The following is a 14,748-nucleotide window of genomic DNA, read 5'->3' as shown; positions in this document are numbered from 1 at the left end:
TGCCATCAACCTACTTAATGATTGTTTACTGACTTTACGCCTTGCTTCCGTTAAATTAAAAAAAAAAAAGACTAATGAATTTTGTCAAAGTTATGCATTTAAAGTAATTTACCCATTTATAACTAGAATAACACAAAACTACCCCACATAATATAACTGAGGGAGCTTAATTTTAGCGCAACAGAATAACTCGAGATAAAAGGAGTAGAGAAACATAAAGGTCTGTGTATGGAGCTTACTAGAAATTTCCACATTCAACATTTTAAAGGTAATGCCTTCCATGCTGTGCTTTGTTACACTACTGAATCAGCTCAACCGACTTCTCTCTGTTTTAACTAATGCTTGGTGAAAAATGTGTCTTGTGTTTTTCATTTAGTATTTTAGTTACACGTTTTGTCTTTCCTTTCTTAGCAACTTCAACCCGACCAACTGTGTTTCCTCTGACACCATGTGGTTCTGGGACTGGAGACATGGTCACTCTTGGCTGCCTTGCCACCGGCTTCACACCCTCCTCACTGACTTTCACATGGAACAAAAATGGGGCTGCCTTGACGGACTTCATTCAGTACCCTCCAGTACAGAAAGGCAATGCCTACACAGGAGCCAGTCAAATCCAAGTGAGGAGACAGGACTGGAATGAAAACACTTTGCAGTGTGCTGTGACACATGCTGCGGGAAATGCACAAGCTGACATCCCTTCACCAAAACCACCAGCACCACCAACACCACCACCACGTAAGACCTATGCTAAGTCTTAAATAAATGCCTTTTCAGTAGCTGATTTGAATTCTAGTAGTTTTACATGGCAGAGATGTTAGCGTACTTTCAAATTGGGCAACAAGTTTTATGTTTTCAAATTAAATGTATTAATTACAGAATGTTACAATGTACAAACAGTTTGGTAATAATAACTGATAAATGATGTAATATTTCATTGGTAAAATACAGGGATTAAACTAAGGTAGAATACAGTATCAACCAGAACACCCTTAGTCAAAGACACTTGTAGATTTTACAGTAAACAAATACATTTCTACTAATCAAGTACTACTAGGCAACTTATGATGGTCATATATAAATGCTATTGGTGTAATTTGTCTACAAAAAGTTCATTTGTATTATTTTCTGAGAAGTATTATTAGATACAGACTTCACCATATTCATCTCCAGCTGCTCACTGTGAACAAAAAAGACAACATGATTGGTTTAACTGTTTTAGAAACAATTATACTCCAATCTGTCCATCAAAACCACCAGAAACACATAAGACAGCAGAAAAAGGAAATAATACTTTTGCAAAATTAAATAAGGAGAAATGTACTTAACAATTTTATATTTCATACCAAGTAGGCCTTGCAGGAAAAGCAAACAGTGAGTTGGAATGAGAAGGCTGAAGCTTGCTCATGTATATTCACCTTTTGACTCAGTCTATTTTATTCTTTCCTAATATAAATGTCCTCTGCACCTGTCTAAAAATGATTATTGCACTGGGCTCTGCTTCTTTCCATCTGTTTGCATAACCCCAATTCTTCCAATTCTGCCTCTACTTTCACTGTATGTTGATAATTAACATTCACATTAAGTCTGTCTTTGCTTGCCTGAAAATTCAATGTATATGCAGAAGCAAGAATTCAAGCTCAGCTGTTCAATTAGGCATTTTTACTATAAAAAACAAATTTTCCTTATGACTCTTTCTGCACACTTTAGTAACAAGCTACAGTTAATTTGAGAAGTTTGTGTGTGCATGTTGCATAACATACAGTAGAGTCATAAACTCAGTTACATTCTACAGGCTATAATAAATCTAGATCACATGAAAATTGTAGCTCATTGTTCATCTTTGCTTCTGCATATATAGGTTTATATGGATATTATACCCTGCTTCTGCATACATATATTTGTGTATGTGTTTGTTTTTCAGTGGTAAAGTTGCCAAGTGAATTGTTGGCTTCCGCCTCTGATGAGGGAGATCAGGCTTCCTTCTCCTGCTTTGCCAAAGAATTTTCACCCAAAGATTATGAGATTGAATGGCTGCAAAATGGAGAGGAAATCACCAAGAAAATATATGAGGTCAAAACACCTACTGGGGAGGAAACGTTGGCAAATGGAACTAAGCTGTACAGTGCAGCAAGTTTTCTCAAAGTGCAGTCCACTGATTTGCCTGCTGGTGTTAAGTTTACATGTAAGTTTAAGGGGAAAAATGGTGCAGAAGTTAATTCAACTGTGATCTACAACGGTTGTATTGGTGAGTAAATTTCAACATTTCTCTGAAATATTGTTGAAAATTTTAAATCATTTTCAATGATTTTGCGTTTCATTTCTGTTCAATAATTGTTCATTGATTTCTCACTCAGGTAACACACCATGTATTGAGCCAGACGTGGATGTAAAGATCGAAGGCCCCGCAACAGAGGATCTGCTCGTACACAAAAAAGGATATATAAAATGTGAAGTCAAGATAAACAGGCCATCTGTTGAGAAAATTTATTGGGAGAACCAGGATGGAGATGAAATGGCTGATGCTGTAATGACTCCCCCTAAAGGAGCAAAGGGCACATTTACCCTTCCACTTGAGATCACGTTTGAAGAATGGACCCAGGGAGTAAAGCGCTCCTGCGTTGTTGAACATAAAGATTGGTATGAGCCACTGAAGACCAGATATGAGAGGAATATTGGTAAGACAATTCAGCAATTGTGCACTGAAAGCATCACTAAAAGCCTGTGTTTAACTCCTCTTGTCACACTATCAAACATAGTTCTACATGTGGCAGGAGGCCTAACTGTTCTCTCATGCTTGCAGGAGGACAGACTCAGCGTCCTTCGGTGTTTATGCTACCACCACTAGAACAGACTAGCAAAGACATGGTGACCCTGACTTGCTATGTGAAAGACTTCTACCCTCAGGAGGTGTTCATCTCTTGGCTTGTTGATGACGAGCCAGCAGACTCAAAGTACGACTTCAGTACCACAGACTCTGTAGAAAACAATGGATCCTATTCTGCTTATGGCCAGTTATCACTCAGCCTTGAGCAGTGGAAAAACAATGGCGTGGTGTACAGCTGTGTAGTTTACCATGAATCTGTGGCTAACAGCACTAGGGCCATTGTCAGATCCACTGGACAAAGAACATTTGAAAATACCAACCTGGTCAACCTCAACATGAACATCCCTGAAACATGCAAGGCCCATTAGATGTTATTTTGTGTCGCTGTGTGTTCTGCTGTTTGTTGTTTAATGTTTGTTGCTTGTGATATGACATTGTGTTTGTCTCTTTAATGCAGATTCAAAATCAAAATAAAAAAAAAGCTCTTTGCAACTCTGTTGTTGTTTGTCGCATGCATGTCATGTCCTAATTCAACCAATATTTTGAGGTACAAGTTAATTGTAAGTGCACAGTAACAGTGCTATCCTAATGCAACACAAACTAGCTGTAGTTATTGACATGTTTCTCTTTTAAAGCACAACAATATATATCAAACTTACTGTAATCAATAGAAAAATGTTGCACCACAACCCAATAACTTTGGTCAAACATTCATGTAAATCTTTGTTTGTGACTTGTCTTTGTTTACACGTGTTTAACTCTACTGGGCCTTGCATCCCCAACACAACACAGATTATTGTTTCAGGACTAACTCCAGCTCTGTGGTCTCTCAGTCAAATGATGAATATACTGAGTCACAAGCCAAGTCATGCATTCCACACCTTTAATGGGGTCTTTTAAAAGCAAGTCAGCATCACTGTAGGACCACTGTAATCAACACAATTAACGTTTTAGAAGGACATGCAAAACTATTAGGTTTTGTATGGTTGTCATTTTAATACATGGACTGACTGACTGACTGACTGACTGGTTTACTGAGTGAATCCACTCTAACCTCTGAAGCTATAAAATGCTGCAGCTCAATAATAGAATGTATTGGTCATTGTTTCTTGAGCTTTTGTTCAAAGCTGTGTGTGGACTGTCCCAGGTATTAACTGAATAATTATTGCACATTACATCCAGATTACATCCTGATTGTAAATAACAACCAAACGGACAGTGTCATGGAGGCAGAAGAAGATAACATGGGAAGCACTGCGCTCACCTTCATCCTGCTCTTCCTCATCACTCTGTTGTTCACCATTGGAACTACTGCTTTCAAGGTAACAGTGAGTTTGCATATTCAACTTGTGCACAGATTAACATCAAAATAACTATGACATTACTTGAAAGATGATGAATTAACTTGATGGCGTCCTGTGGTATATTGAGTTATGTCTTCTCAACAATTTAACATTTTGACCCCAACAATTGTACATTTCAAGGCCATTATAGCAAACTGAAGTACGTCACTTGCTGTTATTGTTACTGTGTTTGTGAGTTTAGAACTAGCATGAAATATTTTCTTTTCATAAGTTTGTAAGTGAATTAATTTATCAAATACAAACAACAAAAGAAGCCAGATACAACAAAATACCTATGTATTTGTCCCCTGTATATTTATTTTAAAACTTATCTGTAAAGTGCGTGAATGGTGCAGTATTTCACTCAATAATATCAAAGCTGAGCTGACTTGAAAAAGACCTTAATATAATGATGTTAATATAACTATCATGTGCATACAATGGTCATATACCACATTTCTAGTATAAACACACATTTCTGTGGCAACAACAAGCAAAACATTTGATAATTTTGTTGCAAAATTACTAATTCATATTTTTTGTTATTTTCTGTCTTCTCAGGTTAAATGAAACAAGGCAAATCTTGTTTCATTTAACCTGTAAATTTAACATTTTGACCCCAACAATTGTAAATTTCAAGGCCATTATAGCAAACTGAAGTACGTCTCTTGCTGTTATTGTTACTCTGCTTGTGTTTAGAACTAAGATCAAATATTTTCTTCTCACAAGTCTAAATGAATTAATTTATCAAATACAAACAACAAACTACAAAAGAAGCCAGACACAGCAAAACTATTTGTACCATACATATTTATTTTAAAATGTCTCAATAAAGAGCTGACTCGAAAAAGACCTTAAGATAAAAGAAATATTTAGGTTTATTCATTTATTTAACAGAAAAGTTTTATTTTTAGTTTAACTTTTATTTATTTATTTTAAAGAGGTCAGGCCAGCATTGAGCATTTATGTCTGTATTATAATATTTTATGGTACAGCAATACTGTAACTGGCATGTGCATAGATTGGTCTTATACAATATTTCCAGCATAAACACACCTTTGTGTGGCAACAAATAGCAAGAGATTTGATCACTTTGGTGTGAAATTATTAATATATATTTTTTGTGTTGTTTTCTGTCGTTTCAGGTTAAATGAAACAAAGCAAACCTCTTAAAAAAGGAAAAAAATCATTTTCTCTCTTATGAACTCATAGTATTATGTAAGTAATCACAATTGTCCTTGTTTTCATTTTAATTTTTCATTTTAATTACAGAGTATTGTGTCTTTTTTAAAATAAAAGTTTAAGTGAAGATAACTGATTTTGCTACTCCAACTATTTCCTTGTTCTATTATTTTGAAAATATTTGTATTGTGTTGTTACGTTCATGAATGTTTAAAACAATATTCATAAAAGTTCTCTTTAACATTTTATCCTTCTTATTTATTTCTTTTTTTTTTATTATATAACAAGATGTTATGCTTACCACCTCCCCAGAACCTGGAAAAAACAACCCTTGTTCCTCTCAACATGTAAATTTGGAGACTTTACAGTCGCTCAATTTTCGGATCTGTTATTAATAGACATGAAAATGAAAACCTTTAGCAAAGCCATGAGAAGTCTCATGAAATCTATGTGAAAACATATGTAAACTGATATGAGATATTTAAATTTGCTCTCTGTTTCTCTTACTGGCATAACCACTCCTCACACCTGGTGTCTGAGATGCACCGTTGCTCCGTGTATTGTTTCACTTCTGTGTTTTGGCCCTTTTTGGGACCTGTGTGTTACTCAGTGCTTCCGCTTGCTGCTAACCCTGATCACTCTGCCCTGTCATGCCGCAACATCTGTGCAACAGACTTCCAGCCCCATCTCCACCTGACTTTAAGACACCAGTCACTATAAAAGTATGACTCTGCCATCTAGCTTAAATACTAAAATATTGCACATAGAACTGAAAATATGCAGGTGGTTAATTGACCACAATCTGAAGGTATGTATAACTGAAGAAACCAAATTCAGCTCATAATTTAATATGTTTACATCTAACATTTAGAACGAGACAAGTAAATCTCTGCTCTATCTCAGGACGGCGAGTTAACTCTCCAAAAATCACACTGCACCATGTCTGGCAAGGTGAATGGGGGGCCTCACCAGTCAGACTCATCTGCACCCTAAGTGACTTCTTTCCAGACAAACTGAATGTGGAGTGGCAACGGGACAACCAACCTCTAAAAACTGCAACAACTGAAAGGAAACTGCAGAGTATGGAGACAAAGAACAAAACCTTCAGTCTAAGCAGTGAGATTGAGCCAAATATGGCAGAGTGGGAAACCGGCTCAAATTTCACATGCAAGGCCACTCACAATGATACTGAATTTCAAGAGACAATAAATATTTGTAAAAGTAAGTATGTTGCACAATATGAAGATGACTGTTATAAATGTTTTAAGAAAAAAATGCATGCTGCTATAAAGATATTTTAAAGTGATTAAAAAACATGATTTTTCCTACAGTCCAAGCAAACAGCTCTCCGTCAATTCATGTGGAGATTCCCAGCTTCAAGACTGTCATGATGGCAACATCACCAGTGAAAGCAACATGTTCTGTCCACACTGTTTTTAAGGCAGAGGTGACCTGGCAGATGGATGGAAACGTTGTAGAAAGTAGCAAAGTGGAAGAGGCTGCAAATAAAACTCATATAATCAGTCATGTGACCTTTCCCTTAAGTGAGTGGAAACAACTGAATCGTTTGACATGTAAAGCTGAACATAGGTGTTTCTCATCCACTGAGAGGACTGTGAATGTTTCAGGTAAGCTGACTATACAACAAGAAAATCACACATATTATAACTGTAATTGACTGTAAGGAGATAATTCTGCTTTCTTTCCTGTCTGTAAGATCCAGTGTCTGCAGTTACAGCTCCATCAGTGGAGATCAGGAGATCTCTCCCAGATTTGCTGAAGGGTGCAAGTGCTGTGTTTGAGTGTGACATCAAAAATGTCTCCTCCACTGACCTCTACGTCTCCTTTAAGGCCAACAATACTGATATCTCTGAAAAACAGTTTGTTGAGCTTCCTGAAGCCACAGGCCTCCATTCTATCACTAGACATTTCTCTGTCCCTGAAAATCACTGGAAGAAAGACACATCTTTCACCTGCAAAGTCCATCAAGGCTTTTCCAAAAGCTTCACATCAAATCCAATTGGCAATATTTTTGGTGAGAGGAGTTACCCTTCTTTCCATTCATGACAGCTCATTTGACGTTTCACACTTTATCAATAGATTGATTCATTGATTCACTGACTCATCTCTCATTTAGTGGACCCATCTGTGGAACTTCTTCTGGTCCCCAGTCAAGAGTCAGGACCACAGAGACTCTTATGCTCAGGATGGGGCTTCAACCCTCAAATTAAATGGGTTCCTGAGTCTCAGCAAATAACTTCTTTGAACAATGAGCTCACCATGGGAGCAGATGGACATGTGGCAGTAACCAGTCAACTTCATATCCCTCAAACAGAGTGGAAAACAGGGAAGGTCTTTACATGTCAAGTGTCTGACAGGTCTCTGAATAAAGATGTCAGCAAGGAAATCAGCATCTGTTCAGGTAAAAATAAGTGGAGGGTCACAACCTCAACTGTCCACCTACAACAGTGTGGCTATTCAAACAGTGGTTTTAACTGAATTTGAAGTATTGCTTCATCATAGTCTTAATATATAACAAGGATTGTTCACAGTGATGCATTTTACTCAAGGTTTGGTCTTGCTTCGTGATTGTTTCTCCTTGTTCTTGTCACTGTCAGTTTACTCAAGCGACCCCCCTTCAATTCATGTGGAGATTCCCAGCTTCAAGACTGTCATGATGGCAACATCACCAGTGAAAGCAACATGTTCTGTCCACACTGTTTTTAAGGCAGAGGTGACCTGGCTGATGGATGGAAAAGTTGTAGCAAGCAGCACAGTGGAGGATGCTGCAAACAAAACTCATATAAACAGTCATGTGACCTTTCCCTTAAGTGAGTGGACACAACTGAAAAGTTTGACATGTAAAGTTGAACATAGATGTTTCTCATCCACTGAGAGGACTGTGAATGTTTCAGGTAAGCTGACTATACAACAAGAAAATCATACCTATCATATCTGTAATTGACTGTAAGGAGATAACTCTGCTTTGTTTCCTGTCTGTAAGATCCAGTGTCTGCAGTTACAGCTCCATCAGTGGAGATCAGGAGATCTCTCCCAGATTTGCTGAAGGGTGCAAGTGCTGTGTTTGAGTGTGACATCAAAAATGTCTCCTCCACTGACCTCTACGTCACCTTTAAGGCCAACAATACTGATATCTCTGAAAAACAGTTTGTTGAGCTTCCTGAAGCCACAGGCCTCCATTCTATCACTAGACATTTCTCTGTCCCTGAAATTCACTGGAAGAAAGACACAACTTTCACCTGCAAAGTCCATCAAGGCTTTTCCAAAAGCTTCACATCAAATCCAATTGGCAATATTTTTGGTGAGAGGAGTTACCCTTCTTTTCATTCATGACAGCTCATTTGACGTTTCACACTTTATCAATAGATTGATTCATTGATTCACTGACTCATCTCTCATTTAGTGGACCCATCTGTGGAACTTCTTCTGGTCCCCAGTCAAGAGTCAGGACCACAGAGACTCTTATGCTCAGGATGGGGCTTCAACCCTCAAATTAAATGGGTTCCTGAGTCTCAGCAAATAACTTCTTTGAACAATGAGCTCACCATGGGAGCAGATGGACATGTGGCAGTAACCAGTCAACTTCATATCCCTCAAACAGAGTGGAAAACAGGGAAGGTCTTTACATGTCAAGTGTCTGACAGGTCTCTGAATAAAGATGTCAGCAAGGAAATCAGCATCTGTTCAGGTAAAAATAAGTGGAGGGTCACAACCTCAACTGTCCACCTACAACAGTGTGGCTATTCAAACAGTGGTTTTAACTGAATTTGAAGTATTGCTTCATCATAGTCTTAATATATAACAAGGATTGTTCACAGTGATGCAGTTTACTCAAGGTTTGGTCTTGCTTCATGACTGTTTCTCCTTGTTCTTGTCAATGTCAGATTACTCAAGCGACCCCCCTTCAATTCATGTGGAGATTCCCAGCTTCAAGACTGTCATGATGGCAACATCACCAGTGAAAGCAACATGTTCTGTCCACACTGTTTTTAAGGCAGAGGTGACCTGGCTGATGGATGGAAAAGTTGTAGCAAGCAGCACAGTGGAGGATGCTGCAAACAAAACTCATATAAACAGTCATGTGACCTTTCCCTTAAGTGAGTGGACACAACTGAAAAGTTTGACATGTAAAGTTGAACATAGATGTTTCTCATCCACTGAGAGGACTGTGAATGTTTCAGGTAAGCTGACTATACAACAAGAAAATCACACATATTATAACTGTAATTGACTGTAAGGAGATAATTCTGCTTTGTTTCCTGTCTGTATGATCCAGTGTCTGCAGTTACAGCTCCATCAGTGGAGATCAGGAGATCTCTCCCAGATTTGCTGAAGGGTGCAAGTGCTGTGTTTGAGTGTGACATCAAAAATGTCTCCTCCACTGACCTCTACGTCACATTTAAGGCCAACAATACTGATATCTCTGAAAAACAGTTTGTTGAGCTTCCTGAAGCCACAGGCCTCCATTCTATCACTAGACATTTCTCTGTCCCTGAAATTCACTGGAAGAAAGACACAACTTTCACCTGCCAAGTCCATCAAGGCTTTTCCAAAAGCTTCACATCAAATCCAATTGGCAATATTTTTGGTGAGAGGAGTTACCCTTCTTTCCATTCATGACAGCTCATTTGACGTTTCACACTTTATCAATAGATTGATTCATTGATTCACTGACTCATCTCTCATTTAGTGGATCCATCTGTGGAACTTCTTCTGGTCCCCAGTCAAGAGTCAGGACCACAGACACTCTTATGCTCAGGATGGGGCTTCAACCCTCAAATTAAATGGGTTCCTGAGTCTCAGCAAATAACTTCTTTGAAGAATGACCTCACCATGGGAGCAGATGGACATGTGGCAGTAACCAGTCAACTTCATATCCCTCAAACAGAGTGGAAAACAGGGAAAGTCTTTACATGTCAAGTGTCTGACAGGTCTCTGAATAAAGATGTCAGCAAGGAAATCAGCATCTGTTCAGGTAAAAATAAGTGGAGGGTCACAACCTCAACTGTCCACCTACAACAGTGTGGCTATTCAAACAGTGGTTTTAACTGAATTTGAAGTATTGCTTCATCATAGTCTTAATATATAACAAGGATTGTTCACAGTGATGCAGTTTACTCAAGGTTTGGTCTTGCTTCATGACTGTTTCTCCTTGTTCTTGTCAATGTCAGATTACTCAAGCGACCCCCCTTCAATTCATGTGGAGATTCCCAGCTTCAAGACTGTCATGATGGCAACATCACCAGTGAAAGCAACATGTTCTGTCCACACTGTTTTTAAGGCAGAGGTGACCTGGCTGATGGATGGAAAAGTTGTAGCAAGCAGCACAGTGGAGGATGCTGCAAACAAAACTCATATAAACAGTCATGTGACCTTTCCCTTAAGTGAGTGGACACAACTGAAAAGTTTGACATGTAAAGTTGAACATAGATGTTTCTCATCCACTGAGAGGACTGTGAATGTTTCAGGTAAGCTGACTATACAACAAGAAAATCACACATATTATAACTGTAATTGACTGTAAGGAGATAATTCTGCTTTGTTTCCTGTCTGTATGATCCAGTGTCTGCAGTTACAGCTCCATCAGTGGAGATCAGGAGGTCTCTCCCAGATTTGCTGAAGGGTGCAAGTGCTGTGTTTGAGTGTGACATCAAAAATGTCTCCTCCACTGACCTCTACGTCACATTTAAGGCCAACAATACTGATATCTCTGAAAAACAGTTTGTTGAGCTTCCTGAAGCCACAGGCCTCCATTCTATCACTAGACATTTCTCTGTCCCTGAAATTCACTGGAAGAAAGACACAACTTTCACCTGCCAAGTCCATCAAGGCTTTTCCAAAAGCTTCACATCAAATCCAATTGGCAATATTTTTGGTGAGAGGAGTTACCCTTCTTTCCTTTCATGACAGCTCATTTGACGTTTCACACTTTATCAACAGATTGATTCATTGATTCACTGACTCATCTCTCATTTAGTGGATCCATCTGTGGAACTTCTTCTGGTCCCCAGTCAAGAGTCAGGACCACAGACACTCTTATGCTCAGGATGGGGCTTCAACCCTCAAATTAAATGGCTTCCTGAGTCTCAGCAAAGAACTTCTTTGAACAATGAGCTCACCATGGGAGCAGATGGACATGTGGCAGTAACCAGTCAACTTCATATCCCTCAAACAGAGTGGAAAACAGGGAAGGTCTTTACATGTCAAGTGTCTGACAGGTCTCTGAATAAAAATGTCAGCAAGAAAATCAGCATCTGTTCAGGTAAAATAAACCATTTCCATAAACATGTTGATGCAGTAAGTGTAGAATAATTACATTCATACTGTCCTGTCATGTTTCCTCTCTTCAGTAATTCCAGCATCATCTCAGATAGTTGGTGTATACATTCAAGGACCACCGCTCCAGCAGTTTCACAACAAGGAACAGGTGACTATCACCTGCCTTCTGGTTGGCCCTCGTCTTAATGATTTCTCCATTACCTGGAAGGTTGATGGGGACAAATATTCTCTGAATGTCCACACGGAGCCAGCAGTGAGTCACAGCAATGGGACAGAGACTTTGCGGAGTTTCCTCAATGTGTCAGCAGAGGACTGGCACGCATATAAACAAGTGTCTTGTGAAGGAAAGCACCAATGCTCCAGTCAGAGCTACAAGGACCATATACGCAAAAGCAGAGGTAGAGTTAAACATAAGAAACATGAAGTTGATTCTTTGTAATTGTTAATGGCTGTGTCTGAATTTCCAGAGGATTCAACATAATCTCAGAAGGCAAGATTACATCAGAAAGTCACCACTGAAAAAATAATGTTCTCCATGATGCTTGTTGTCTTCTCTCTGTTTCTCAAGACCTCTATAGACCAACAGTGAAGATAATACAACCAACTGCCTCTGAGCTGTCTACATCAGACACCCTCACACTTACTTGCCTAGTTTCTGGATACTTCCCACCCAATGTCATAGTGTACTGGGAGGAGAATGGCCTGACACTCCCATCATCTCGCTACACCAACGGTGCTGAATGGAAATACTCAGGGAGCATCGCTTATTCAATGACCAGCAGACTAAACGTATCCAAAACTGAAGACAAGAGCTCTACATATTCTTGTGCTGTCAGACATGAGTCATCTGAAACTCCTTTTGAAAGCACTATAAAGAATGTGTTCGGTGAGTTGAGAATTATTATTTAATACAACTGCAGTTTGCTGGTGTTGTTCATTATATCGTAGTCTAATTATTCTCTGGTCTCAAAGTTGCCAAATAGTCACAAAGGTAAAGAAGAAAAGATGCCTATCGTCTGCAAAACATTTGCTCTTACTTAATTAATCTGATATCATTTATTTTTATTAAATCATGTTGCTTTCCACTTCTGTGAAGAAACTTTTTAACACAACTTGTAAATCAAACCTCTGTGACTATTTGCCCCAGCCACAGTGACCCACAGCAAACCTTCAGCCACCTTGCTCCAGGGAACAAATGAACTTGTGTGCCTGGTGATTGGCTTCAGCCCTGCATCCATTAACATCACTTGGTCTCTTGATGAATCCATGGAACTGCTGCACTACAACACTAGTGAGCCCCAAAGAGGCCAGAACGGAAAGTTCAGTATCGAAAGCCGCCTTCATCTTTCTCAAATCACCTGGTTACCTGGGGGAGTCATCACCTGCAGGGTGACACATGCAAACACCACCTTATCCCTGAATGTAACAAAACCAGGTGCTAATTCATCCATTGATCTGCCTCTTCCTGCACACTATAGATTGCACATTCTAGGTTAACCACTTACTGTATTTCACACTCTGAGTCACTTTGGTAACTACGCAGATTACTTTATTAAAATCTCCTCCCAGTCCTCCTTCCAAGGCAGTAAGTGTTCACTGACAAATCTCATTTCAATTCTTTCACAGACACCTTGGAGCGCTGTAATTTCTTCGATGATATCATGCATGCTGATGTGACTCAAGACATAGGTGTGGAAAGCTGGTATATGGCTTTCGCTTTTCTCCTGTTTTTCCTCATCTCTGTCATCTACAGCGTTGTGGCTACCATAGTTAAGGTACGATAAAGCAGCTGTGCTCATTATGGTATTTTAAAGTAATCTTCCAGTGCAGTTCACTATTTGATTTTTACGGTCTTAATATCTCTGCCATGTTTCATATTGTCACCAATCCTAACACGTTCCCTATGTTTGTTTGTTTTTTTCCTTTTAGACAAAGTGATAATGATGACAAGACTCATCTCATTTTATGATCCAAATGTGGACATTGAGGTTTTTGGATGACATAGGGCATGACTAGTTCTACATTTCTTTTGTTTTAAATTTCTTCTTCCTTTTCTTTCTTTCTGTTTTTACAAAACTGTCCTTTATACCATATCCACTCCTTTTGATGTTTAACTGCATTTGCTATGGAATGTATGTAATGCATATATGTAAAAGGAAAAAAGACTATAGAAAAATAAATTAATTAAAAAAAAAAGTTTCCCCCAAAAAATGTCTAATTCTGAATTTGAGTCTTTCAAAAAATTCAAAAATAGTGAACAAACATTCCATGCTTGGACCTGTTATCTCATTTAAAATAATAATAATAAAGATTTACATATATGGAAAATGAAATTTGTCATAATTTCCCTCATTCATTACAATAAAACAAATTATTACACATACTGATGTAAAATATATTTTAATACTTCATGTCTGCACATACTTAAAACTACAATGTACTGTCTCACGTTCAAAAGACTGCGTCAAGTTCCACATGTGCCAGAGATGACTCACCACCTCTTTGTGAAACACTGGTCCTGTAGTAATGTGAAGATGCTGACAGATCTGAACTTACTAAATACAGAACTACATTCACTTAAAAGCACAGGCTGTCATTTCTGTCCCTTCTCTCTGTACACAGACATACAAACACACAGTCACTGTAAATGTGTGCACACACTGTCTCCGAGTTAGAGCTGCATGTGTAGGCCTGCCTTTGTGTACCTTTAAAGGAATTCACATCTGGGAGGGATGACATTAAGCACAGCCAGGCTTACTATTGGCTACCTCTGGAGTGATGTGGGACCGTGTGCCCCAATTGGCTGGGGACCCCATGGTAGCTAGCTCAAATCTGTGGCGCTGTTGCTGGGATGGAGTCACAGCATGCTGAGCAGTCTCACTGACTAGGGGCCGACAACAATGAAACAGGACACCATGCCCAACTGGCTGCCTGAGAGTGTCTCCGTCTCTAATAACCCCCTATCCCTCTCATTATCTTACACCAAACCCCCTACCTCCAGGTTGTTGCTTGATCCCTTCAGTAGTTCCATATAAACCAGGGACAGGTAACAACCTCACACCTTTCCACAGCACTTACCATGACCATAATAAACTCAAT

General features: G+C 38.9%; 3 protein-coding genes and 1 gene segment (V, D, J or C); all 4 read left to right on the top strand.

Annotated features, from left to right (window-relative positions):
* LOC121197983 (Ig heavy chain Mem5-like) overlaps nucleotides 1-2,483 on the top strand; it is an 84,423-nt gene extending 81,940 nt beyond the window's left edge. Inside the window, exons 6-8 of the mRNA XM_041061785.1 lie at nucleotides 412-735; nucleotides 1,922-2,260; nucleotides 2,362-2,483. Coding sequence (XP_040917719.1) covers nucleotides 412-735; nucleotides 1,922-2,253 — 656 coding nt within the window. The 3' untranslated portion in view covers nucleotides 2,254-2,260; nucleotides 2,362-2,483. The remainder of the gene's footprint in view (nucleotides 1-411; nucleotides 736-1,921; nucleotides 2,261-2,361) is intronic.
* Nucleotides 1-14,748, top strand: part of LOC121197996 (immunoglobulin mu heavy chain-like) — a 180,519-nt gene that overhangs the window by 141,516 nt on the left and 24,255 nt on the right. The gene's annotated exons all lie outside the window — the stretch shown is intronic.
* Nucleotides 1-14,748, top strand: part of LOC121197979 — an 83,932-nt gene that overhangs the window by 52,337 nt on the left and 16,847 nt on the right.
* LOC121197976 lies at nucleotides 5,725-13,972 on the top strand. 7 transcript variants are annotated; one of them, XM_041061775.1, is made up of 18 exons: nucleotides 5,725-6,570; nucleotides 6,681-6,977; nucleotides 7,073-7,384; nucleotides 7,487-7,771; nucleotides 7,968-8,264; nucleotides 8,354-8,671; nucleotides 8,774-9,058; nucleotides 9,255-9,551; nucleotides 9,647-9,958; nucleotides 10,061-10,345; nucleotides 10,542-10,838; nucleotides 10,934-11,245; nucleotides 11,348-11,632; nucleotides 11,721-12,047; nucleotides 12,218-12,535; nucleotides 12,797-13,084; nucleotides 13,276-13,424; nucleotides 13,579-13,972. In XM_041061775.1, the coding sequence occupies exons 1-18, from the start codon at nucleotides 6,432-6,434 to the stop codon at nucleotides 13,585-13,587; spliced, it is 4,812 nt and encodes a 1,603-aa protein (XP_040917709.1). In that variant the 5' UTR covers nucleotides 5,725-6,431; the 3' UTR covers nucleotides 13,588-13,972. The 7 variants fall into 7 exon arrangements, with proteins under 7 accessions (XP_040917709.1, XP_040917707.1, XP_040917710.1 ...); XM_041061773.1 differs by having other exon boundaries at nucleotides 7,067-7,384; XM_041061776.1 differs by having other exon boundaries at nucleotides 5,726-6,570; nucleotides 8,360-8,671.

This window comes from Toxotes jaculatrix, chromosome 18 (assembly GCF_017976425.1).
Source record: "Toxotes jaculatrix isolate fToxJac2 chromosome 18, fToxJac2.pri, whole genome shotgun sequence".
Lineage (NCBI taxonomy): Eukaryota > Metazoa > Chordata > Actinopteri > Toxotidae > Toxotes > Toxotes jaculatrix.
This window is presented reverse-complemented; position numbering and strand designations above follow the sequence as displayed.

What these genes read in the sequence shown, in the direction of transcription:
- LOC121197976 (XM_041061773.1), top strand. Translation starts at nt 6,432, where the DNA reads ATGGAGACAAAGAACAAAACCTTCAGTCTAAGCAGTGAGATTGAGCCA. An exon ending in GGAAATCAGCATCTGTTCAG is followed by an intron (nt 9,059 to 9,254) that starts GTAAAAATAAGT and finishes TGTCAATGTCAG; the next exon opens with ATTACTCAAGCGACCCCCCT. An exon ending in TCCAATTGGCAATATTTTTG is followed by an intron (nt 11,246 to 11,347) that starts GTGAGAGGAGTT and finishes TCTCTCATTTAG; the next exon opens with TGGATCCATCTGTGGAACTT.